Source organism: Rhipicephalus sanguineus, chromosome 10 (assembly GCF_013339695.2).
Source record: "Rhipicephalus sanguineus isolate Rsan-2018 chromosome 10, BIME_Rsan_1.4, whole genome shotgun sequence".
In the NCBI taxonomy this organism is placed as follows: Eukaryota; Metazoa; Arthropoda; class Arachnida; order Ixodida; family Ixodidae; genus Rhipicephalus; species Rhipicephalus sanguineus.
In genome coordinates this window covers 11590916-11616114 of record NC_051185.1, presented here as the reverse complement: position 1 = coordinate 11616114, position 25199 = coordinate 11590916, and the positions used below count along the sequence as shown (strand labels likewise).

The following is a 25199-nucleotide window of genomic DNA, read 5'->3' as shown; positions in this document are numbered from 1 at the left end:
AATGTATATATTGAAAAGGTATGGTCCTAAAATGCTACCTTGCGGCACTCCAGAGGAAGTGCTTTTAAATGAAGATACTGTGTTGTATAGAGAAGACGAACTTTTTGGTAGTTCACTAAGAATCTAGGACAGGAAGTAAAGGTAGATATATAAGGTCGAACACCGGCTGCATCCCCTTGCTTATGCTAACAACGCCGCCCACACACCCGTCTGCTGTTGCTTGCAACGCAGTGTGCTCTGTCTGTCGTGAGTCCACTACACGAGTTCTGGTGGTCTACAGCAGGAAGCAAAAGAACGCCAAGCAAAGACATGGCCAGTCATCATAAATATCGCTCACAGCGTGTTTAATGTCGGTGATGACGCGGTTTAGTGAGAGCGGCGACGAAAATGCCGCCATTCCTTCTGTCTGGACGGCGGAAGGGGCCGATCGACTGGCCTCGGCTTGGATAGTATTGACTCTGTAGCGAAGCCACCGGATGCGCGTGACAACCAATCATTTGTTGAAGCCAGCTTCCCATATGCACCCTGAACAGTCGCCGCCTTCTGAAACCTGTCGCCTCACACGTACGCCCGCTAATGGCGTTGCGTTGCGAAGTCGTGGTATAGGCTTTCTGCGAATGCTATATCGCCACGTTGGTGTACGTACCACGGCTCCATTACCCAGTACTATTAGCCAATGGTAATGCGTGCGCGTTTATGATACGCTCCGTAGGCTGCTGGTATAGCTAGGTGAAGCCTATAGAGAGAACTGAATATTCGTTTCATCTATAGACAACGACCGTTTGTTTCCTCTGCCTTTACTTTTTTTTTTTGTTATCGTTGTGTAGTATCGTTGTACGTTATCGTGTCATACGAAAACCTCCGTCGCCACTTCTGTAGCACTCTACGGGTGCCATCATGCACTGTTATTTGCGCACGTTCTGGTGATCGATATTAGGGGCAGGCGCCGCAGCGGGTACGTCTGTGGCTTGGGTGACGTGCAGGCAGCTGTTCCGCGTAGTCGTTAACAGGTTACGGAAGATGAGTTATTTGGGAAAGCGATCTCAAGGCATCGGTAATATCCTTAGAATGTACGCATAGGTGTCACTAGGGTGGCAGATTACCCCGCCACGTTCAGCTGCGTCCCTGACTGCCTTAGTTCTTGTAGTCCCACCGCTGTGCTTTTGACGTCACGAGCAAGCTTAGCGCATTGATTGTTTTGCGCATTGGGCAGCTGGGAGGAGCAATGACGTATTTTTACCAAAACAGGAGAAAAATCTCGAGGGGGCCCATGGTCCCCTGTATTATGTTACTATGTCATTTAAATAGCTGTACTTGTCAGCGTTCAGAGCGGCCTGTGGTACTCGGTGTACGGGTACACTGAGTGGTGCTCAATATATCTGTGGAACTTACACTCAGCGCCGTTGACCTGAACATGAAGATAATTATATTCTCGTCGGAGAGTCGTGTGACCCAAAAGAGAGATAACGTGTCTCTTTAAAGAGAGTCATGCGTGGCAAATTCGCACACAAAAAAAAGTCAGATGACTTTTTGTTTTCTTAGAGTAGTACGTGTGCGTGAGGTCAAAGGAATAAAAATCGGTGATGGTTCGAACATGTGTCCACACTATCAGACTCTTAATTCATACAGCACACGATCTTCATTAAGATAAATTACACCAGCTCACTATTCTAAAAGCCACACAATGCTGTGGCAAGATGCATTTTCGTTATTCTTAACTGCCATTCGCTCTAAGTCAGCATGGACAACACGTAAACATCTGACAGACGTGCGGTCAAAGGAAAAGCCGCAACAAAAGCATACACGGGGAGCACGTGAGCACCGTGTGTTATATTCGTCACGAAAGTGAGTTAACGTTGGTGACACGTCCTCGGAAACGGAAGTGACACGACGAGCGTGACGTCACTGCTGTCGGTCGTCCTCGTGCGTCGCTTCCTTCTTCCGCGAACGTGACTGCGTGAGAACTTGTTCTCGTGATGAATATCTCACCGGCTGCACCGTTTATCAACGGGGCAGTTGTTACTGGAATGAAACGATGCGCTTGAAGGACTTACAGTAAAAAAAAAAAAGGCGGACCACAGTATTTGGTAGACAAGTCAATTATCGAATTCGTATTGAGGACCAAGAAGAAAGAGTATGCTTTCCGGGGCATTGTAAAATTCTGCCATGTTTTCAAGTGGGAGGTGATAGCGTGGTCTACAGGCGTCGCAAACGTGCAGAAGCCCTTCCTAAACATTGGTTCAAGTCTCCCGTACGCCGCATTTTCGATTATATCTTTGCCTTACTTCCATGTCTGTGGCGCTTAACCCTGCGCTACGGAATATAGCGCCACTTATCTTTTCCTAACTATAACCACGCACCCTGTCGTCGATATATATCGCCGTCTTGTCAAATCTGATCGGACCTGTTTTGTGACCTCTCCGATTGGCTCGAAATGCCGCAATTGCAGAATTCGACAACACGATGAAAGTCGACCGCGAGCTCAGCTTCAATCAGGGGAATGAGTGTTCCTAAACGCAAGCTCAGGGCTTTGTGGTATACTAGTTATGTTATGACCCAAGACTGGTCCAGCATAGGCGACAGAGGTCAACGTAATTGTTCTGTGCGCATTGAGAGCAGCTGACAGCTGCCAGGCTTCTGCATGGATCACCGTGTAACGACAGGCTAGCTGGTGTGGTGACAGCTCCTGTCAACGGACGCCATAGATGGGCGACTGATGATGCAAACTGATCGACGACCGGGCAAACTGTTTTAATCGGGGTGGGTGTCGTACATGGAGTCAATACATCGCCGATTCGTGACTCAGCGCTGGTCGACACAACGGCATGAATCACCGCGAACCGATGAAAAAAAAAAACTAAAAGAAAGGAGCCAGAAGCTAACGCTAATTCGTACAAGCGCCTATATGATCACACGGCGAGGAAAGTGCGCGTTATCACAATTTAATTATTGTGTAATGACCTCTTTTGTACAATGACGTGTCACAATAAATAATAAGCGTTTCAATACTACAGTTAAAAATTTGCTAATTTAGTTATGAGCTCTATGCTTTGAATATCCTTCATGTACTGATGACCAGATAGGCTGAAGTCCTCAATGTGGAGGAATATTCATGAAAATGAAAAAAAAAAAGCTGTCTTCCCCCGTGTGTCACACGAACCTAAAAAAGAAGAAGACATCCATAACTGTTTCACAGAAAGAAGGCCTCCTATAGTTGACGAAAAAGTCGCCCTGTTCCGGGAATTTTTTGTCAACTGTAGGAAGCATTATTTCTGACGAATCCGAGCGGTATTCCTTTATTACTTCGTGTTTAAAGCGAGTGTATGACATATTTTTGCCTTTCTTGATACTTCATGTCCCACGTCGCACAATGCTCCAATTTAGAGCCAATGGGGTACACACATGGGAATTAAATGAATAACATAATGTGTGCCTCACGAAGCACGACAGAAAAAAAAAAAAAACAGAGAAAGGAGCTAACCTCAACATTAAACACAAACAAATTTATTTATTTTTTATTTATTTATTTCAGTACCTTCAGGGCCCGAAGGCGTTACAGAAGGGAGTGGGTAAGAGTATACATAGTAATAAGAAAAATAAGAGTGAACAAAGAAAAATGCTGCTAAGAGTAAACATCGCATTCAACAGCAGCCTTAAAAGCAGTGACATCGGTCAATTGGGCAACAGAGGAGGGTAGGTGGTTCCATTCGTTCGAGGTAGTGGGAATAAAGGAATCGTGAAAGAACTTGGTATGTGAAAAAGGAATGTGTACTTTGTGGGGATGGTCACATCTATATGACATGTAGTGTGGTTTGGAAAGAAGGTCTTGTTTTAGTTGTGGATTGTGGTAAATTTTATAAAAAAGAACAAGACGAGACACTTTCCTGCGCGAACAAAGAAGTGGAAGGCCCAAAACTGTTTTCATAGATGATACACTAGATGTGCGTGCATAGTCTGAGAGGATGAAACGTGCACTCCGATTTTGGACGGATTCTAAGGTTTGAACTAGTGTGTTAGTGCCGGGATCCCATACAGCGCTTGCATACTCGAGCTTAGGACGAACAAGGGTTTTATATAGTATAAGTTTAAGGGCTGAAGGTACCCTTGAAAAGTGTCTTCGTAGGTAGCCAAGAGTGCGATTGACATTGTTAGTTACGTGGGTGACATGGGTGTGCCATGAGAGATTAGAGGTAAATTTTACTCCAAGATACTTGTAGCATGAAACACATTCTAAAACACTATCGTTAATTAGGTATTCGGGAACATCAATAGAACTAGAGGTGCGAGAAACTCGCATTACCTTGCATTTATTAGCGTTAAGTCGCATGTTCCATCTAGTGCACCAGGAAGAAACTTCATTAAGATCTTGTTGCAGGAAATTAGCGTCAGTATTAGTGCAAGCATTTCTATAAATAACACAGTCATCAGCAAATAATTTAATTGATGATAGAATATTATTAGGCAGGTCATTGATGTAAACAAGAAAGAGAAGAGGGCCCAAAACTGACCCCTGTGGCACACCAGAAGTGACAGGAGACTCTTGTGAATTGTTATTGTTGGTGGTGACAAACTGAGTTCGGTTAGCGAGAAAGTATTCGATCCATCTTAATATGTTGCGGTCAATGTTTAATTTACTTAGCTTAAAACAGAGTAACTGGTGGGAAACAAGATCAAAAGCTTTAGAGAAGTCCAAGAATATACAATCAATGATTAGTCCACTGTCCAATGCCGCAAAAAGGTCATGTGTAAACGAAACCAGTTGTGTTTCACATGAAAAATGTTTACGGAAGCCATGTTGATTGGGAGAGAAGAATGAATTTGTATCTAGAAAGGTGACGAGATGAGAATAAATTATGTGTTCTAAAGCTTACAAGGTACACTGGTGAGGGATATCGGTCGGTAATTCAAAGGGGATTGTGCATCACCAGATTTAAATAATGGTACCACCTTGCCCACCTTCCAGTCACGTGGTAAAGAACAGGATTCTAAGGACTGGGAAAACAGTTTTGACAAAAACATTGAAGAATAAACATCCGTACTTTTCAAAAACTTTGGAGTGATGCCGTCCACTCCGCAAGACGAAGACAAGTTTAGGCCACGAATTAGCTTCTGTACACCATCAAAATCAATAACAACAGGATCCATAACGGGGAAGTTATGTTCAGTAATACAGGGAAAAGACACAGCTGATGATAAAAAGGATTTAGAAAATACATGATTGAGCACAGAACAACACTCAGAACTCGGAATTGGTACGCCGTTGTTGTCACTTAAAGATATTATATTCTGTTTATGACCACCTACGACGTTCCAAAACTTTTTCGCGTTCGTTACAAGTAACGAGGGAAGTGTGTTTTTATAAAACGTTTCCTGGCTTTCTCGACTGCCTCCTTATACTGCGTAGTACATTCACGATAAGCGCTCCATCGACTTGATTCATTACTCTGTTTGGCTTTTTGAAACGCGCGCTTCTTCCTATTTAACAGGCGATTTAACGAAGAAGTAAACCAAGGGGACCGATGTTTACCTGAAATAGCACGCAGTGGGATGTACCTGTCAACCAGACTTGCAACTTTATCTTTAAAAATATTCCAGTTGGTTTCAACAGACCGTTCTTCAAATTTTAGCATGTAGTCGTCAAGGAACACACTAAGTTCGCGGTTAATTGCAGCAAAATCTGCCCTGTTGTAATCTCTAATAAGCTTCGGTTGGCGAACAGGGTGTTTAACTTTACCGTGAATGGTAAAGTATACGAAAGTATGATCGCTTAAACCGGGTAAAAAGCATAGTTCATGAACCATATCGGGGAAAGTGGTTAAGACGAGGTCGAGTATATTTGCGCTTGTCGAAGTTGTTCGGGTTGGTTCGGTGATAACTTGTGAAAGATGAAAGTCATGGCACAAGTTTACGAATTCTGAGGATTCACGGGATAAGTTGCTTTGGAGAGCACCTGTGGAAGACCACTTAATGCTTGGAAAGTTGAAATCACCCAACAAAAATAAAGGCGCGTATGGGAATCGGGCAATAACATAAGACAAAGTGTCATGCAAATCAGTGCAAAACGAGGAAGAAAAAACAGGCGGTCGATAACAGCAGCAAAAAATAATGTTATGGTGGTTGATGCGTACGCACACACAAATAAGCTCTAAGGAACACGTGGTAGGTACAACGTATGAGTGCAAGTGATCTGAAACGGCGATTAAAACACCTCCTCCCTGTCTATTATCGCGATCACAACGATAGATGTTGAAGGCCACGTTACATTCAAGTATTTCGTCGTTAGTAACACTTGGGGAAAGCCACGTTTCGGTGAGCGCTACTATATCAGCATTACACGTGTCGATAAGGGAGGACAGGTCAGTTCGCTTGTTCATTACACTGCGTACATTTGAAAAAAGAAAAAAAAACATTTCGACCGGTAACCTCGGGAACATGTTGCTGCACAGGCCGATAGCTACGCGGAAGAGGCCTGTTCATCGGATAAAGTAGTAGCGTCCTTCACAAGAGGCGCTTCGCTGCCGTCCGTGTTTATTTCGCATACGCTACCACATGACGGGAAATAAGCATAACACTTTTTATTAATAAATAATTTATTGTAGCGAACAGAAAATTGCTGGCCACTTGCCTTTCCATATTCATGTAATTTCTTACGTGCAGTGCGCGTGGCAACACAGTAATCCTCGGATATTTGAATACCGGAATTCCTGAGCTTTGACCGAGCGGACAAAACAGACTCCTTTAACTTAAAGCTTGAGAACTTCGCAATAACTGGGCGGCATTTTTCAGGAAAAAATTTCCCTAGTCTGTGTGCCCGTTGAATCGCGTCCTCAGATAGTTGCAAGTCAAGCGTGGAAGACAAAAGTTCGCGCACTCTTTTTTCGGATTCGGACCAAGATTCAGATTGACTGTCCTTGAAGCCATAAAAAATCAAATTATCGCGCCTCGAACGGTCTTCAAACTCGTCTAGACGTTTGGCGAGACTGCTTGCTTCTGAACGGGCTGCTTCTGCGTTTACTGTCTGAAGTTCGCTCGACTTTTGTGTAACAGCCAGTTTTTGCTCGACAGTTGTAAGTCTTTCATTTATGCTGTTCACTTGCTGCTCGAGATTTAGTTGCATTTGTTTTACTTCAGTAATCTGGCAAAGTACTTCCGCATGGTTTTTGTCCATTTTAGTGCTTAAGTTTTTGAAAAACGCCATCAGTTCTTTGTTAGTATGGCAAGGGTCTTCTTTCGGAGGCCCAGGGTTAAGTTCCACGTCGCCTCCTAGCAACAATAGCTTCATAACATGCACACATTCACAAATGCAGCTCATGAGAACACTGGGGCATGGAAGGAGCAGCAAGTTGACGTTACTAGAACGCTTACAGTGCAAAGATTGACAAGGGCTAACCTGTAGAAAAATGCAGAAAAACATTGGATGCGTCTGCCCTGTAGCCGCTCTTCCATGCCCACTGGTGAAGTCAGGCGGCGGGCCTTGATTTAAAGGCGGCTGGATGCATGATGTCTGGGTCGAGGATGCCGTCGTAGTCCACGAAGAAACTGGAACAGGCGTGTCCACTTGAAATTCCGGCACCGGACAGTATGGCTGGTCGCTCAGCGGTGAACTACGCAAGCGCAGTTGTTCTGGGGTGTCCATGGCTGTTGCACATGAGAGCGATAAGCCCAAGCCGGCTGGCTGTATTATCTGTAGAAAAATGCAGAAAAACATTGGATGCGTCTGCCCTGTAGCCGCTCTTCCATGCCCACTGGTGAAGTCAGGTGGCGGGCCTTGATTTAAAGGCGGCTGGATGCATGATGTCTGGGTCGAGGATGCCGTCGTAGTCCACGAAGAAACTGGAACAGGCGTGTCCACTTGAAATTCCGGCACCGGACAGTATGGCTGGTCGCTCAGCGGTGAACTACGCAAGCGCAGTTGTTCTGGGGTGTCCATGGCTGTTGCACATGAGAGCGATAAGCCCAAGCCGGCTGGCTGTATTATCTGTAGAAAAATGCAGAAAAACATTGGATGCGTCTGCCCTGTAGCCGCTCTTCCATGCCCACTGGTGAAGTCAGGTGGCGGGCCTTGATTTAAAGGCGGCTGGATGCATGATGTCTGGGTCGAGGATGCCGTCGTAGTCCACGAAGAAACTGGAACAGGCGTGTCCACTTGAAATTCCGGCACCGGACAGTATGGCTGGTCGCTCAGCGGTGAACTACGCAAGCGCAGTTGTTCTGGGGTGTCCATGGCTGTTGCACATGAGAGCGATAAGCCCAAGCCGGCTGGCTGTATTATCTGTAGAAAAATGCAGAAAAACATTGGATGCGTCTGCCCTGTAGCCGCTCTTCCATGCCCACTCTAAATAACACTAAAGAACGCAACCAGCTAAAATGACGAGAATAAATAAATAAATAAATAAATAAATAAATAAATAAATAAATAAATAAATAAATAAATAAATAAATAAATAAATAAATAAATAATATCTGGAGTCTTGCGTGTCAAAACCACGATATCATTATGAGGCACACCGTAGTTGAGGACTCCGGAAATTTGGACCATCTAGTGTTCTTTAACGTGCACTGACATCGCACAGTACACGGGCTTCTAGCAATTCGCCTCCATCGAAAGGCGACCGCTGCGGCAGGGACCGAACCCGTGAGCTCGGGTCAGCAGTGGAGCCCCGTAACGACTGTAGCACCCCGAACGGGAGAAAGAAAGAAAGAAAGAAAGAAAGAAAGAAAGAAAGAAAGAAGGAAAGAAAGAAAGAAAGAAAGAAAGAAAGAAAGAAAGGAAGAAAGAAAGAAAAAAAGATAGATAGATAGATAGATAGATAGATAGATAGATAGATAGATAGATAGATAGATAGATAGATAGATAGATAGATAGATAGATAGATAGATAGATAGATAGATAGATAGATAGATAGATAGATAGATAGATAGATAGATAGATAGATAGATAGATAGATAGATAGATAGATAGATAGATAGATAGATAGATAGATAGATAGATAGATAGATGCGAAACTGAATACGCCCAACCCAAGAAACGCAATATCCATTGTTTCATTCCTCGCCCCGGCCTGGCTTTGTTGTTTCCTTTTTCAGGCTCTGACCTTTCAATCAGCGCGGTGTCAGCGTCTCCGTGTCGCCAGCGGAGGCGTCGCTTCATCGATCAGTGTGACACGCGCGTGCCGGCCCGCCTCGGCGACGACACCGACACGGACCGTCGCTTCTTCTTCGGCCCTTCTTCCTCGTACGCAGTGGCGGAATGCGGCTCACGCATTCTCTCGACCCGCGGAGTTATTGCCTGTTCCCGGTATACGCAACACATACGCACACACTGCACGCAAACTCTCAAGCACGTTTACGGACGCACAACACCATGGGTGCTCACGTTATCTCGCACCATACGCACCACACACACACACACACACACACACACACACACACACACACACACACACACACACACACACACACACACACACACACACACACACACACACACACACACACACACACACACACACACACACACACACACACACACACAAGTGCGGGCAATGCCCGGCAGGCGGAGAGATATATACTGACCAGCGGTCAGTCGCCTCGTGTGCGACGTTCCGGCAATACAATGACCTTCGCTTCCGCGCAAGTCGCGGACAGAAAAAGCGAAGAAGCATTCATGTGTTATCTCATTGTTTGCAGGAAACAAAACGCTGCAACGTGTGTGGAAGGTCGCGTCGTTAGGTGGTCCGTCTCATAAGGGAGCGGATTTGCGATGACGCCGTGGAGGTGCTTCACTTTGCAGAGAACTTGGATCGCGCGAAGATAGCGGGTTTACTAAGCGCGACGAATTATCGCGCATATTTGAAGCGCGCACAAAAGTGTTTTAAGATCACTGTTTCTGAGCGTTACGTGGAGAACATATATACTGAAAACGACAGTGTTATTTTGTGTTTTAATTAGAAGCCCTTGACTTTTCAAGAACGAACTCCTGAGAATGTGCCGCATCATACGATTACAACATAGGAAGCAATATCAACCCTCCCCCTCCCCCCTTGGTCGGCGTAAAATAGTCGGCAGAACCAATCTTTTCAAAAAAAAGCACTGAATTTGCAATCAAAAGCTTTCGCCGTTTCCAGCAGAACTTCAGACAACTGTATTAGTCGAATGTATCATATTATTAAGACCTGGAACCTTTCTTGCCACGCTGCGTACTTATGTTAAAGAACTATTACTTCCTCTCAGATATCGCTTGGGCGAGCCGTGCACAAGCATACAACCTAGACATGACACAGCTTCTGTTAGGCTGATAGTAAATTGACGCTGCTGCACTGTACTAAACGGGTAGTAATAGGCCTAATGCAGAGCGAGTGTCGTGCCGAGGTCGTGGAACCGATACGACCCGCGGCAGAGTCTGCGGCAGCATAAGCAGAAACGCGTCTACCCAGAAGAACCCCCCCCCCCCGACTGGCGCGCGTGGTGTCAAGTTCAGCGACGGCCGGTCAACGCCGCCATCCATTCATCGAGTCCGTTGGCTCGCTTGCTTTGTTTCGTCGTTTTTCTTCTTTTCTTTGTCCTCGCGATCGCCAGACCGTGGCGGACGGTCCGCGAGACAGAAATAAACCATTACCCAATGGACGTTCACATAAAAGGTAATTCTGAATCACCGTTATAATTAACCGTCGCCACCACTGAGTCATGATAGCCGTCGCAGTTGTTGATCCCTTTCTCGACTGATCGATCAATAAACAAGCGAATGAATCAAATCATAATAATTGCTGGGGTTTTACGCCCCTAAACCACAATATCATTATGAGGGACGCCGTAGTGAAGGGCTTCGGAAATTACGACCACCTGGGGAGGGGTCCCTTAACGAGCACCTAAATGTAAGCACACGGCCTTTAGCATTTCGCCTCCATCAAAACGCGGCCGCCACGGCAGGTATTCCATCCCGCGACCTTCGGGTCAGCAATCAGGCACCATACCAACGTGGCGGGTTACAAATCAATCAGTTATTCTATTTCAAATGAGCAATATAAACATTAAATTATGCGGTGGTGGCATACTTGATGATAATAATGATAAGCACAGATGATGATGATATAATAGGTATGCCTTCATGTCTGGTCTTATTGCTACATGATGTCTGACAGCTTGGTAATCTCAACTCAGCCATTTCGAGACAAACTAGCATAGAATGAGGATAAATGTCAAATGTTTTCCAACCTTCACACTCTTCCCATGGGCAGCATAATAGGCCCGTCACGTGGCTCGGACTTCAAGTATACGTCTATTAACAGTGGGCTGCACTGTAGAGTGGTCACGCGATGAAACGCGTCATCAAAAACTTCAATATTAATGAGAACTAACAGACAATAATGCCAAGGAAAGTATAGGGGATGTTATTTGTAGTAATAAGGATATAAATGTGAAGAAAGTAAATTGCGCCGCTTGTGCTGTAGCCTTCTTCGTCGCGCCCTACGTTTTTAGCGCTATTTTAATTCATCATGAATCACCAGCTCGCCCAACAGTCTGTTCTTCTAAGGTATAATATTGCGCCGATATGAGACAAACTGAAGACGGTGCAAACGAAAGTGCGGGTACTACTTAGCCCTATATTGTCGCGTTTCATTGCGTGAGCACTGTGCTCACAGCTAACGCAAATCAAACATCACAAGTGTATGACGATAGTTTCGGCGACGTTTCATCTTCACACCCTTAAAAACTGTTAATGGCGGTCGGCTTGAGCCACTTCCTCCGCCATAGCCAACCGCTCCGCTATGACTGAGAGTTTTCTTAGAATACCGCGGCGGTCGCCTCTTTTGAAGTGGTAACGGAATCAGGCCGGGGACAGCACAGACAGCGTGCCTCATCGCGCCGCCGGCGTCACACCTCGTAAACACAACAACGACGTCTTGGCCCCCATTTTGCTCCCTCTCCAAACGAGGAGCATTCACGCGGAGGGTCGGTTGGGCGGAGTCGGCCTTCTTCTCGGGTCTATTTTCTTGTCTCTAGCGCTTTCCATTCTGTTCTTTTATTCCTCTGCGCCCTCGCCGGTACACCGCTGATTGTAAGGACAACGTAGAGCATTATTCTGGTATTACTGCCCTCATTTTACTAACGAGAGTCAGACACGGCATGCCGCTATAACCCTCTGCGATACGCATTATGACCGACTGTCTATAAATGCGTGAAATTTGCACACTTTGATGCCAAGGTTCTGGAAGCCAACTTTAAAGCAAGTGGAAATGCCAGAATAAAATTTTACGGCAATTAACTAATTACAGCTGCGCTACTTCGTGGTTGGTTCATGGTTCCGAAACGAATTTACCGTCGTTTTGAAACCGCGAACCAGCTAGCTCAAACGCAAACTCGAGCAATGCATCAGTGATTTTCCTCTCCTTAATTCTACCATTTCCTCTTATTTTTCTGCTTGCTTCCCTCCTCCCCATGTGTAGGCTAGCAATCTAAATGCAACCTCGTTAGCCTCCCTGACCTTTCCTTTTTTTTGTTCTCTCTCCCTCTGCTGTTGAGGTGTGCCCTAAACGAGAGACAAAATTGAAGGAACTTGGCTAAAACACGTTGGCGGGCTAGTTGGTTTGCATCCATGAAGAGTGGTAAGCGCGACTAGACAGGGACGAAGAAAGAAAACAGGCGCTGTGTCCTTGTCTGTTTTCTTTCTTCGTCCCTGTCTAGTCGCGCTTACCACTCTTCATAAAATGGAAGGAGGTGTACCCTTCCCATCTGTTTTAATATTTTTAAGGACACTCACATCAGATGGTAATGTAGGAGGCGGCGGCCCTTTCTCGTCAATCGCACCCCCCCCCCCCCAAAGAACGACAAAAAATAAATAAAATAAAACGAGTCTATCGCTCGCTCTCGCTCGTCTTCTTTTCTTTAATGGTCGCTCTTCAAGACCACTGCCGCGCTAGCACACGAGCAGCAACTAAGAAAAAGTTCAAAAAGCTAAGAGCGAAATAGATGCACGCACTTAAGATGGCTCTGACGTGGTGCTGCGTCATTCAAGTAGAGTACGCCAGCGCCTGGTGCGCGGTGAAGCGTCAAGCCGGCAGCGGGACTCTGAAGCGTGAAATAGGCGGCGATGCGCTTTCATGCTTCGGGACGCCATAATTGCGTGCATTGCGGCCTCAGTTTCCTCGAAGAAGTAGCAACGCCGTTTGAGCACTGAGTAATTTTCACCGAAAGCATGCGTATAATATGCAGCCTCTTTCCGGGTGCTCGCATGTTGTGTGAATGTGTGTACGTGTATGTTGTTCATGTATACGGGCACGTGTTCGTGTTCCTGTGAGGCGTTTGATAAAGGTTGTGCGTGGCTGTGTTAGGTTTGACACTCCTACTGTACAGTGCGCCAGTACTGCGTAACAATATACAAGTTCACTGTTTCCAAGTAACAGTGCTCTGTCAGGCGTACCTGTCTGCATTCTAAGTAAGGATGAGCAGTGCACTTCAGGATCTTTATACTTCCTTTGAAACTTACAAGGTCTTATTGTACGTGATTGTTTTAAGTTCTGCTAAATTGCATTTTACTTGCTCAATCTACGCCTGGGATTATGTCACCTGCAGCGTTTTTAAGATAGGCTATACTGCGCATTTCACATGACGAAGTATCTTTATTCTGTGCTCATAACATTTCTCATTTTCGTTTGGTTCGGTATTTGTAAAGAGAATATTAATGTCCCAAAACAAGCTGTGGGCTTTTACGGGTGCGATTTAGTAGTGCACCGAATCACGTTGGATTGCACAAACAGTCCGGTTTGTGAACGTTCTTGCTGTCCTCAGAATCACGTCGCCAAAATCGGGAATCGAAATCTTGACCTCAATAGCCATCGAAGTACACCAGTGTACAAGCTTTCAAGGGCATTTCGTGCTCTCTGTTCAGCCTCCTTACTGATGCGCGCAATAAGCAGCGCTATGTGACGTCAGTAGACGGCGTCACGAAACAGTACAAGTCCTGAAGGCGGCCGCTCGCGCCATAGAAGACCGAAAGAAGTTGCGTGCAGCACACTCAAGCAGCTCAAGCTAGCTATTATTGCTCCTTCCTGTCGCAAGCGAATACGATTTGGCCAAGTTGAACAAGAAGGGCCGGGCAAACGTCGGTAAACCTTTATAGTGCGACGCGACCAGGGCGGGCTACGCCTAAAATAACACCCATCGGAACGTTCTGGCCCGAGCCGAGCGACGTTGAAATAACACGCTCGTTGGGTGTTCGCTGGCGCGCAGTCTGCGCTTTCATCTCTCTTCATTCCAGGCATTCAACGACATAAGGCTTGAGACGAAACGAGGGAGCTATGTGTGTTAGCGTCAAAACTGTCGTGTGACATCACAAGCACCCAGGGTGATTTAATGAGACGCTTTGCAGTGGATGTGGGCTCTTCTTTGACAAGACGGGAACACCGCTATAAAAACACAGGCGAAGGTAAAGGCACGAAGACTAACCATTACTATAAACAACCATCAAGCTAATGCTCTCGTGTTATTGGACCACTTATTAGTTGAATGTTATTAGGTTGTTTTACGCCAAGGTAGCTGCGGGCCTTTGTCAAGCTGACTACGGAAAGCAGCTTTTACCTACAGCTGTCCTTCATCAATTTTTTATTATTTGTTTGTTTGTTTTGCCTACTTTTCTATGGCACGTACCCACTCTGGGGGATGGGCCAAGAATATGTAGTTGAAGCTTAAAATCTTATTCGAAGAATGTAAAATGGTTAAAAAAAAAATTAAGAGTAGAAATGGTAACAATAAATAAGACATCAAATTAATACTTCAAAAATTGTGCTATTGCGCTCGTATTAAAAATATCTTCTTCTTCTTCTTCTTCTTCTTCTTCTTCTTATTATTATTATTATTATTATTATTATTATTATTATTATTATTATTATTATTATTATTATTATTATTATTATTATTATTAAACTGCGATTCTCTGAATCGCCCCAGGGAACGTGCTATGGACAAGTCTATCGGTTGGTAACTACATACACTGTTTGATAATACGCTATTACAGGGTACACATTGTGGAGCCGCATTGGCTGGGATTTAAATATAAAATTTCACTTGAGGCTCTGCACAACCTCCAGGATTGTATTGAGCAAGGCTTTCAACATGCGAAATGACATGCTACGTGAACCGCGACATATTGGAAAGTGCGTGGCTTGATGTGTCCTAACTCTTATGACTGCACCTCATTAAGTTATAGCTAAACTGGACGCTTGGGCGGGTTTGTACGTCACACTTTAGCTTATAAAAGCGTAGAATTTAGACTTTAAAACATCCACACATAGTCTCAATAATTCATCGCCTTTCTCGTCTCCCTGTTCAAAACTAATTGACGTTCTCAGGCCGCACCACCAGCTAAACGGTCGTAAATAAGTGTTCCACTCGCACAGAACGAGCATTTAAAAACTACTTCTCCTCCTCCGGCGTCAACAGTGTTGCCAAATAGGCTGTTTTGCCGCTAAATTTAGAAGGGTTTTCAGTATGTTTAGCGGGAGAAATTCCTGTATTGTGGGAGGCGGGGTTTCTGGTGGTTTTGAACCCTTTTTAACTTTTTTGAAAAACGAGGACTGGTTGTCCTTGTTCTTCTTCTATTCACTGTGACTCACACTCACGCGGGGGACTGGCCACCAAGAACTGCGTTGTTTCACTCATGTAAGCTTGTTTCAAACTTTGATATAGGGTAACTTACTGGTTTTACACCGTATCCTCTCGTCTTTGTCCTGTTTTTGAGGTGTTTCGCCGTCTAAGTTTATAGAAATCACTCTGTCATATTAGGGTAGATAACTTGGAGTAAAGAAAGAATTTCTTTTTTTCTTATTTACTGAATTTTTTAAAAGATTCTGTGCGTATTGGGCACAAATATTGAATTTAGTGGTTTTCAGCGAATTTGGTAGGCTCCTCTTAAGGGATTTTTATTTTTGACTTGGCAACACTGGGCGTCAGGCACGCTGTGTATATGTATACAGCCGTTCTGAGCGGTACTCGTAGGATTCCCGGCCGGTCTCCCATAACGGTTTCTGTACACCGAACAAGCTTATAGCGCCTTGGCTTTCTCATCTAATACGGCTCTCACAGCTGCGCACGATTTAAACGGCGGCACGTGCCACGCTGACGCTGGACCAATCACGACCTTCCTTGACCACCCTCCCGGCTCTCTCCCATACATCCTCAGCATCGGGGACAAGAAAAACGACACCGCCGGAACGACAGCTTCCGACTCGTAAACAAGACGCACCGCGGACGCGCGCCTTGAAGAAACAGCGATTCCGCCCCCACCCACACACCGCCTTCCCCTCGTATCTACCCCAATAGTGAAAACAAACTATGGTCCAGCGAGCGGTGTCACTGCCGCCTACACGTACCCGGTGGCGGCACGTGTGCGTTGCTGTTAGCTCTTAGTCCGAAGGACGCTGATACCGATGTTTCTCGTGTAAGTTCGATAACCTCGTCAGGTGTTCAGGCCAGGGGAGGATTTTCAAGCTCTGACGTGATTCCGCGAGATGTGGAAAGGAGCGTGAAAGTTCCCCTTCATAAAAGCGAACAGCAACAACCACAAGTTAGTGGACAGTTATGACGTGTGAACGTTGTTGTTGGGAACGTCCACGCACGCACGCACGCACGCACGCACGCACGCACGCACGCACATGAGTTGAAAGACATTGCAAGCCCTTCGCAGTAGGGTAATCACGTATGCGCTAGAACTGACCTTTTGTTTTCCGCAATTAAGCAACTGCTTCGTACAAACTGGTACAAAAACATCATTAAGTGTGGGCGTCTTTTCGACAGCGGCCGCTGGCTCAAGAATGAAAATCTAATTTGCCTGCGATAAGCGTTTTCTTTTTCTTTTTTTCTTTTGCATTTACTCTTGTTTTCTATGGGTTCATGATGAGTGTTATCGATTGGAGCCTCAAATAGAAGGTTGACCAACAACGTGTTGCCTTCGCAGCGGGGTCCCTAAATGGGAGTGCTCAATTTGTAAGTTCGAGCGACTAAAAAAAAAAGAAAGAAAGAAGAGCAGAAAATAAAAAAGGCGTCCGGCGAAGGTAGAGAGAGTCCTTTTTTTTTTTCAGAGAAAGAACAATATCCCCGCTCGTGAAACAGCGTCCGTAATTTGCTTCGACAATAAATGTCGTTCCGTCGGAGTCGCCATCGTGTCTGCGGGGTCTGTTAGGGCGAGGTCTTTCTATTAGTGGGGGCAAAAAAAAAAGCAGTTTTGAGAAATTGCGCGTGCCCTTGTTAAGGACCATTAGAGCCTTCAATAATGCTGTAGTGTCAACGCCTAAAATAAACAAAGTGTTTGTAGTTAGTAGCAGCAATGTAGTAAAAGTAATCGTAGTAGTAGGAAGCGGCAAATATAATAATAATAATAATAATAATAATAATAATAATAATAATAATAATAATAATAATAATAATAATAATAATAATAATAATAATAATAATAATAATAGTAGTAGTAGTAATGGTGCTGGAGTATTCGAGTGACACGCTATGTAGCATTTCAGTTCTTTATTTCCTCGCGTTTGCAATGGTCTTATATACTTTAAAATACGCGACCAGCAGTTTTCACAGCTTATTTCGAAGCGAAATGGTTTGAAGCTACATCACTATATCACTTACCTGGACGTCATGAAAACCATGATTACGAACACTTGCTAGAAAATGCACGTGTGAAAAACCTTTAATATTCGCCCCACCCCCCCCTCCCTTCCCAAATAAGTATGCCGGTGTTGTGGCCTTCTGGGCAACATTCGTGGGCCTGACTTCGTCCTATGTCCTCGCTGTCCAGAGTTGCCAGATGCTGCCGAGCTAACAAGCAAATAATTCATCCCAAAGGAAGCGGAAGATTTATAAATTTCCTCATTCTTGAAAATATTCTTTCATTGTAGTAAGAAGTCGCTCAAATACGAAGAGAAGGCATGCGCGACTATGAGCGAAAGCACATCTTTACTCTTGAACATAGTCTCAGGGTTGTCCCCACTCTTCTCAATGCACGTTAGCCAGTGCGTGAATAATGTTTGTTGAATACTCCGTCGTCTATTTGATTACAACAGTCAGCTACACAAAGTAATCGACAAAGGCTGTATTAGTGAACGAGAGGAGCAGTGAAATAACTATATTTGCAGGAAAAACGTAAACAAGCCCCCCAAAAAAACTCGACAAGCGATTGGAAAATTCTACAAGCGACTCGGTGAAAAAAGAAGCCCAAATCGGCTTATTATATTCGGAGCTGGCTACTCTGTCACTGTCCTTTCCGTATGTTTGGTTTCATATCAAACAAGAATAACGTCGATGAAGCTCGCAGCACACTGGAATAATATTAAGTACCGTTTACACATTCAATCATATAGTACATCATAATTCGCGTTTGGATGGATGGATGGTGGAACTTTATTAAATATAGTCCTGAGAGACGCGACTAGCGCGCAGTGGGCTTCCCCACGTTTGAAGGAGCAGAAAAAACGTAGGAATAAAAAAAGAACGCCAGCAACCGTTTCAAATACGAAAATATACTCTAAACTTTCTGACGTCATACTGACGGATGCATCGGCGTGAGCTTTTGTTCGAAACAATGATAACATAACGCGCGACGTTAATTTTATTCGCAAATAACTGACAATTTCCCGTCGACTTAAAGGCGAAAAAAGATTTGTCAGCTTAAACTAATTTAGCGTCGAATAACCTCTTAGGAAGATTCAGTATATCCCATTAAAGGAGCGCTAGCCGAGAATGATGTTCAAAGCACAGGCGACCACGGACGCAGCATACCAGACAAAATCGCTCGTCGGTTTAACGACAGCCTAGCTCACACGCCTGTCGGCAAACACCACAAAGACGAGATCGCCTTTAACGTGAACCTATATACTTGTCGAACAACACGTCTATCAATGAGGCCCGAAAAAAAAAAAACACTACAAGGACGCCGCCTGCCAAAAACACCGCACCGCGGCGCTCGTAAACAAGCCTGTCAGCGATGGCGGAACAGGCCGTCAGCTGCTGAACGACTTTGCAAGGCAACAACAGGATTCGGAAGAGAGGGATTAGCGAGAAAGGAAGCACTAAATCTTTTCAGTCAATCCATTTACTCCCCGGGATCCCGATTTTCGCACCCAACGCCCTTCATCCCACGCGTCTTTTCATCCCTCCATCTTTTCTTGCTTCGCGCCTTTTCGTTCCCTCCTTCTGCTACGACACTCGTTTTTCACTCTAAACGTCTGTTTTCAAGACCCCGTGACTTGCCTCGACAAGGTGACAGACCAATAGACACGCGACCTTGCTGTGCGCGGCTCAGCTATGAAGTAGCAGCAAAAGTACAGCAGAAGCCGGCGCCGACGAAACTCTGGCAGTGACAGACGCTCGCGCTGTACTGTTATCCTTTACGGCTTGCTTCCGGGTTTGAGCTATAGAGTTGTTTGCTACGCCGTACGTTGTTTGCTACGCCGTAAGGAGCAAGGCCTAATGTTCGTCAAAGAGGCTTATTAAATACCAATCGGGGATAGCGAGAAACCACGGGCGGTAAGGAAAGCACGAGGTCGCCCATGGAAAATAGCGCTTGTCATTAAGTTCAGGCCAGTTGCTTCGAGATAATGTTGGGGTTTTAGGTCCCAAAACCGCGATATGATTATGAGGGACGTCGTAGTGGACAGCTCCGAAAATTTCCACCATCTGGTGTTCTTTAAAGTGCATCTAAATCAAAGTACACCGACCTCAAGCATTTCGCCTTCATGAAATGTAGCAGCCGTGGCCAGGATTCGATCCCGCGACCTTCGGGTCAGTAGCCGAACACCATAACCGCTAGACCACCGTGGCGGGTAGCTGCTTCAAGATGAAAGCAATACTTAGTAGGAGTAATCACAGTAGGAAGTAAGCTAACTACAAATCGACTAATTCATTCTCGTAATTATTCCTAGTAAGCGATACACACGTAGTACAATGCCGAAGCCGTACCCCTATAGGAATGATCAGACCAGGAAGGCGGCGACAGCTGCCGTGCGCACGCGCGGACCACCCAATGTGTCGCGACAGAGCACGTGACCATCTCAAAACCGCCTCCGAATTTCCTCCTCCTGGTAGTAACCGTTACCCTCTCTAACAAAGTGACTCGAAAACAGCCCTCGGCCACTCTTTAGGATTGCCGCTCGGAGTGTAGCGCCGGCTGCGATTGGCTAACGGAAGAAGCCAGCAGAAGCCGCCAACGAAGCCGGTTAGAGGGCGCCGGTGTCGTGGTCGGTACACGTGCCACCGTAGAGTCTTCTGCTAGACGCATCGGTTCTTCGGAGAACCATTTCGTAAACGAATTGTCCGTTAACTGCGGTCCGAGGGCTATAAAAAACTCGCGTGTTCTGGTCTTTTTGACGTAAACAGTGGCGTAACTGCGCACGCGCGCTCTGTCTTTAGAATTCGCCGTCCTGTCAGCTGTACAGGACACCTGCAGCTAGAGGGCATTGCTCGATGGCCTCTAAACAGGCAACGTCGGTGACCTTGGCATAAGCACCACACGCAGCATCAGCATCATTTAGAAAGGCCGTTTACGTTAATGATACACTAATCAATTAATCAACCAAAAGCCAATCAATCAATCAATCAATCAATCAATCAATCAATCAATCAATCAATCAATCAATCAATCAATCAATCAATCAATCAATCAATCCAGTACAACGCAGTGTTGCGGTGGGAAAATGTGAAAAATCCATTTGAATAGCCCTAAGAAACAAAAGAACAATGGATAAGCAAAGTGGCTTAGAGAACAGCAGACAACTATTTAACAATCGCACGAGTACAGTTACAATAAAAATTTCTGGGGGTTCTACGCTCCAAAACCATGATATTATTATGAGGCTTGTCGTTGTGGAGGGCTCCGGAAATTTCGAACACCTGGGGTTCCGGCCACCTAATGCTAAATACGCGGGCCTCTAGCACTTCGCCTCCATCGAAATGCGACCGCCGCGGCCGTGATCGAACCCACAACCTTCGGGTCAGCAGCCGAGCACCGTATATATATAGAGTACAGCTATCATGTGTTGATGCACTAGCCAGTAAGAAAAAAGAAACAAACAATCTAGTAAGTGATTGGGCGATAGACTTCGTGAATTCCTAACGTGGGTGCCATGACTTAATGATGGTGACGAGCTTTTCCGGCAACAAATCTTTTTTTTTGGTGTCACTAAATTATCATTTCGCAGTCCCATTCCGAGCACTACATGCGAACAAGAATTGCGTAACGTCGTCGACAGCCATTGCTGAACGTGCAGTGATCTCAGCTATATTACGTTGGATAGATGTGACGGTGCAGTAATCGAGGCGACATGATACTGAGCGACAGCATTTGAAGGCGTGTGTGGAAAAATAAAATCAATGATAATAATAAAGTAGGCAGTGTTCCACGTGTCTGCAGAGCTAGTTATATGTTATGAGTTTGTAGCGTGAGCATTGTGATCCGGAACTTGAGTCGGCTCTCATCTATATATATATTTCAGGGCTCACCAGTTCTGGCGGAACCATCAATTTTTATTTCTTACTGAGGTTGGCCCTCGTTCTTCAGTGCAGCAAATATCGATAGGGCTGCCGCCATGGGCATCTTCCCAACATAGCAAGCGCGAATAGACCGAGTCAGCAGAGGCGACGCGAGATTTCTTCTTTGTTGAGGCGCGGGGGAGGGGGGGGGTTGAACCCCCCTCCCCCCGCTCTCTCTCTACGCCAATGCGAGTCGGATAGGATTAGTTCGCAGTAACAGAAGCGATGCGCCAGATAATGCACTTCAAAAAGCAGTGCAAAAAAAAAAAAATGTGATGTGACAAATAAAAGGTCAGTGGTCAAATTAATCATAAACATTGATGTGGTTGTAGTTTCTAGAGTGGCGGGCTCAGTTCTATTTTTTAAAAGAACAGTTTAGCCGTTTATCCCACAGACCGACTGACCGAGCTATCTGATTTGATTTATCCCTATATAACACTTCTTGCGAGCCGTTATTTTCCAGCGGCAGAACCGGGCTTGCAAACTGATCTTTGCCAAGGAAGCCAATGGCTTCGGTCAGCACTAAAAATACAAAGGAACCCGCATCGAGCGACTCCGAGAACACTTGAGAAGAGAAGGACGCGTAATAAACAGTAGAGACACAAAATCAATAAGTACGAAGTGCTGTTGCTAAGGGGGTCGAGACCTGGAAACTCAGATAAAGAGCTCGTAATGCGAGAGTACCCTCGCACCTCGACCGAACATTATGTTATGTCTTTCATATTTTAAGTAGCGCAAAAGACGGGAGCGCAAGACAAAGAAGAACCTTCACGAGCTCGCCCAGTCTTACATCCTATTACGTTTCGTCTTGTGCGTGTAGGACGAGCAAATTACATACTTCCGCGAAACGACGCGACGGTGTGAAAGTTTGCGTGCTCGGCGGTTGTTAGCACGTCGAAGAACATGGATTTTTCCCCTGTTTACGAGTGCTCGAGGAGCCTTAATGACGGGAAGAGAAAAAAAATTAAATAAGCAAAACCAGAAAGTCAGATGAAAATGATGGCGGAGTAGTGACCTTGGTACGGGTACGGCAGAAAATCGAAAATGAACGAAGTCTGGAAAAGGCGAAATTAAACGTCCTTTTTAGGCACCAACTGTGAGATTTTTTTTCTATATAGTACGTCGCTTTATGTTTATTATCTGCAAGTTCCACTGTATTACACGCCACGTCAAAGAAGCTGTTTTTGTTGTAGCAACCCGCCATGAAGCTATAATATTGACACCAGTGCTCGCAGTGACGTAAATCACAAGTGGTGGGGGGGGGGGGGGTAGTTCAGGGGGCCCTGACACCCCTTATGTTCAGATTGGGGGGGGGGTGGGGGTCACACCCGTTGCAAGTGTCCTTTATGTCAGGGCATTTTCGAAGGGTGTCTGTAATGTATGGTCGTGTTGATCAAGCTACACAGCACGTTGTAGAAATAAACAGCTTGAGAAACGTTACTACAGATGTCTAGACACTAATGGCTCTATTTAAATGTAGCCCAAGCATTGCACAGGGTCTGTTTCATCACCCGCCTAGGTGGTTTAGCGACTGTATAGCGCCGCGCTGCTAAGCACGATGTCACGGGTTCGACTCCAAGCCACAGCGGCTGCATTTCGATGGGGGCGAAATGCAAGAACGCCCGCGTACACCTAAATCTCGGTACACCGAGATTTAGGTGAACGCCAAGCGGTATCGTAGTCGCTACTTCTGCCACTTCTCGGAGCATCGGTCTAAAGGCAACTGCCATACAAAGTGAAGAAGCGCTTAACGTGCTATTAACGAAAGAAGGGGAATTTTGAGGGCTCGTTTTTCGTTGCTAGACACAACATTAATTAGATCTTTAACAGAAAAGAGAGCCAAGGAAAGTCCAACTCTCTTTTCGATGCGTCCGATGCTCTACCACAGAGCTACGGCGGTCCCTGCCGGCGGCAACTTTATCTTTTCGTCCACATTACTTTCCTCACATTTACATCATAATTAGTGCAAATAACATCCCCTATACCTTCCTTGGCTTTCTTGTCTGTTAGTTCTAAATAGTTAACGTGCTATTGTCGCTTTTAAAACTTGGGGCGCTTTTTGCTTCCTTGTCAAAGATGGCCTTCGAAGCTTCGTGGATGTGCTTAGGAGTCGACCGTGTCACTGTTGTATGTTGTGGCGCGTCATCATCTGTTATCGCCGCGAGGTGACCTGGCGTCTAGTACAACGCAGAGAACGGCGCAGCGCCGCAGAAAGACTGAATGTTTTAGCAGTGCTGCAGGCAGTTTACGCTACGGTATTACGACAGCGTGCTGGCGCACTTTGATTCGAAAATATTTTAGCTGCGCGTGCTGTTCGATGGGCACGATGACGTGATGAGATTACGGAAATGGCTAATAAAGGTCTTGCAGACTAAAATGGCTTTATGCCGACCACGACGGTGTACGGTAAAGGGGCACTCATCGTCTTCTCAGGACCAAATAAAAGTTCTTTGTCTGTCTGACGATACAGCATCGAGCAACTGCCGCAGCTCAGAATTTTTCGGATCGTCGTACGCAAACACGGAACGGTAATGCGGCAGCGTAAACGGTACGGTATTTACCGGCGTAGGTTCGTGACACTAATTAATAAGCAAGGGAAGATGAGTAGCCGGAGCCATGTATAGGCACCAACCTCTTCTTAAACACATTTAATAAATAAAAAAAAGACGCCATTGATATGAGATGGCCGAAAACGGCGGCGCTTCTGCGTCGGTGGTGTGCGCAGTCGGCAGTAATTCCTCAGGAAAAAAATCTGCAATAACTGCATTGAGTTAGTAAATCCGTACTGTAGCAACTGGGGCTATATAAGTGATCATCACTGATTTTAGAGCACGCGTTGATTTAAAATTACCACACGAATGACAGAGAAAGAAACACGGATTAACAGGGCGTTAACCTGCAGTGTTTCTGTTCTTCGCGAGGTGTTTTTAAATCAGCGCGCACTCTCAAATTAATTACTGGACCCGGTTTTAACCCTATATATATGCAATATTTTAAGCCTCGTGACAGACTCTGTTCCGCAAGCATGGCAGTTTCTGGGTGTATCTGTCGAAAGCACTTCGTCCGTATTCGACAAGCGTAGGGCGAGAAATCGGGCCTTCGTACAAGAATGCCTGGCACAAAAATCCTAGCTTCCAAGGGAAAAAAAAAAAGTAGGACTTACATTACACGCTTGCCTTTTTCTTGTGGCAATAACCGCACCTTGTTATGAAGAAATACCTTGATTTCTCGGGTATATGATCAAATTCTGGAGAGCATTGTAGGCAGCCTACGCTGACAGTTTGAAAGAGAGCATCGAGCCCGAGCGGCATGAAAAATGAAATTCCCCTGGATGACGTCTGCGTTACGTGACGCCATGTCGCGTCGATAGCGAACATTGTATCTGAAATTCGTTGTGAAATTCGTTGTATTTGTAAGTTCTTTCGTGTTCGAAAGTGTGAAAAATTCAACATAGCTTTCGCCAAGCCCATAATGAATACCTTACATTAAGTTTTGCATTATATAAGAATTTAAACTTGAGCTAGTAGTTATATGCGCTCATCATTAGTTGATGCAGCGGTGTAATTATTTCGTAATATAATGTAGCTTCTTAAAGTAAGCCGTCCAATAATTTATGGAATCATTACATTAAGCTGCCTAGCGAGATGACGTCGTCATCATCATAAATTAGCATGAAT

At 45.3% G+C, this 25199-nt stretch overlaps 2 protein-coding genes across 2 annotated transcripts in view; both read right to left on the bottom strand.

Annotated features, from left to right (window-relative positions):
- Positions 1-24768, bottom strand: part of LOC119407046 (neurogenic differentiation factor 1) — a 46751-nt gene extending 21983 nt beyond the window's left edge. Inside the window, exon 1 of the mRNA XM_037673878.2 lies at positions 24686-24768. The gene's annotated coding sequence lies outside the window, so the exon portion shown is untranslated. The remainder of the gene's footprint in view (positions 1-24685) is intronic.
- Positions 1325-8304, bottom strand: LOC125760137 (uncharacterized). The gene is made up of 2 exons (XM_049419866.1): positions 6626-8304; positions 1325-1408 (listed from the first exon to the last, which is right to left on the bottom strand). Exons 1-2 carry the CDS (start codon positions 8294-8296, stop codon positions 1325-1327), a joined length of 1755 nt encoding a protein of 584 aa, XP_049275823.1. The 5' UTR covers positions 8297-8304.
- Positions 24769-25199: the final 431 nt, after the last annotated feature.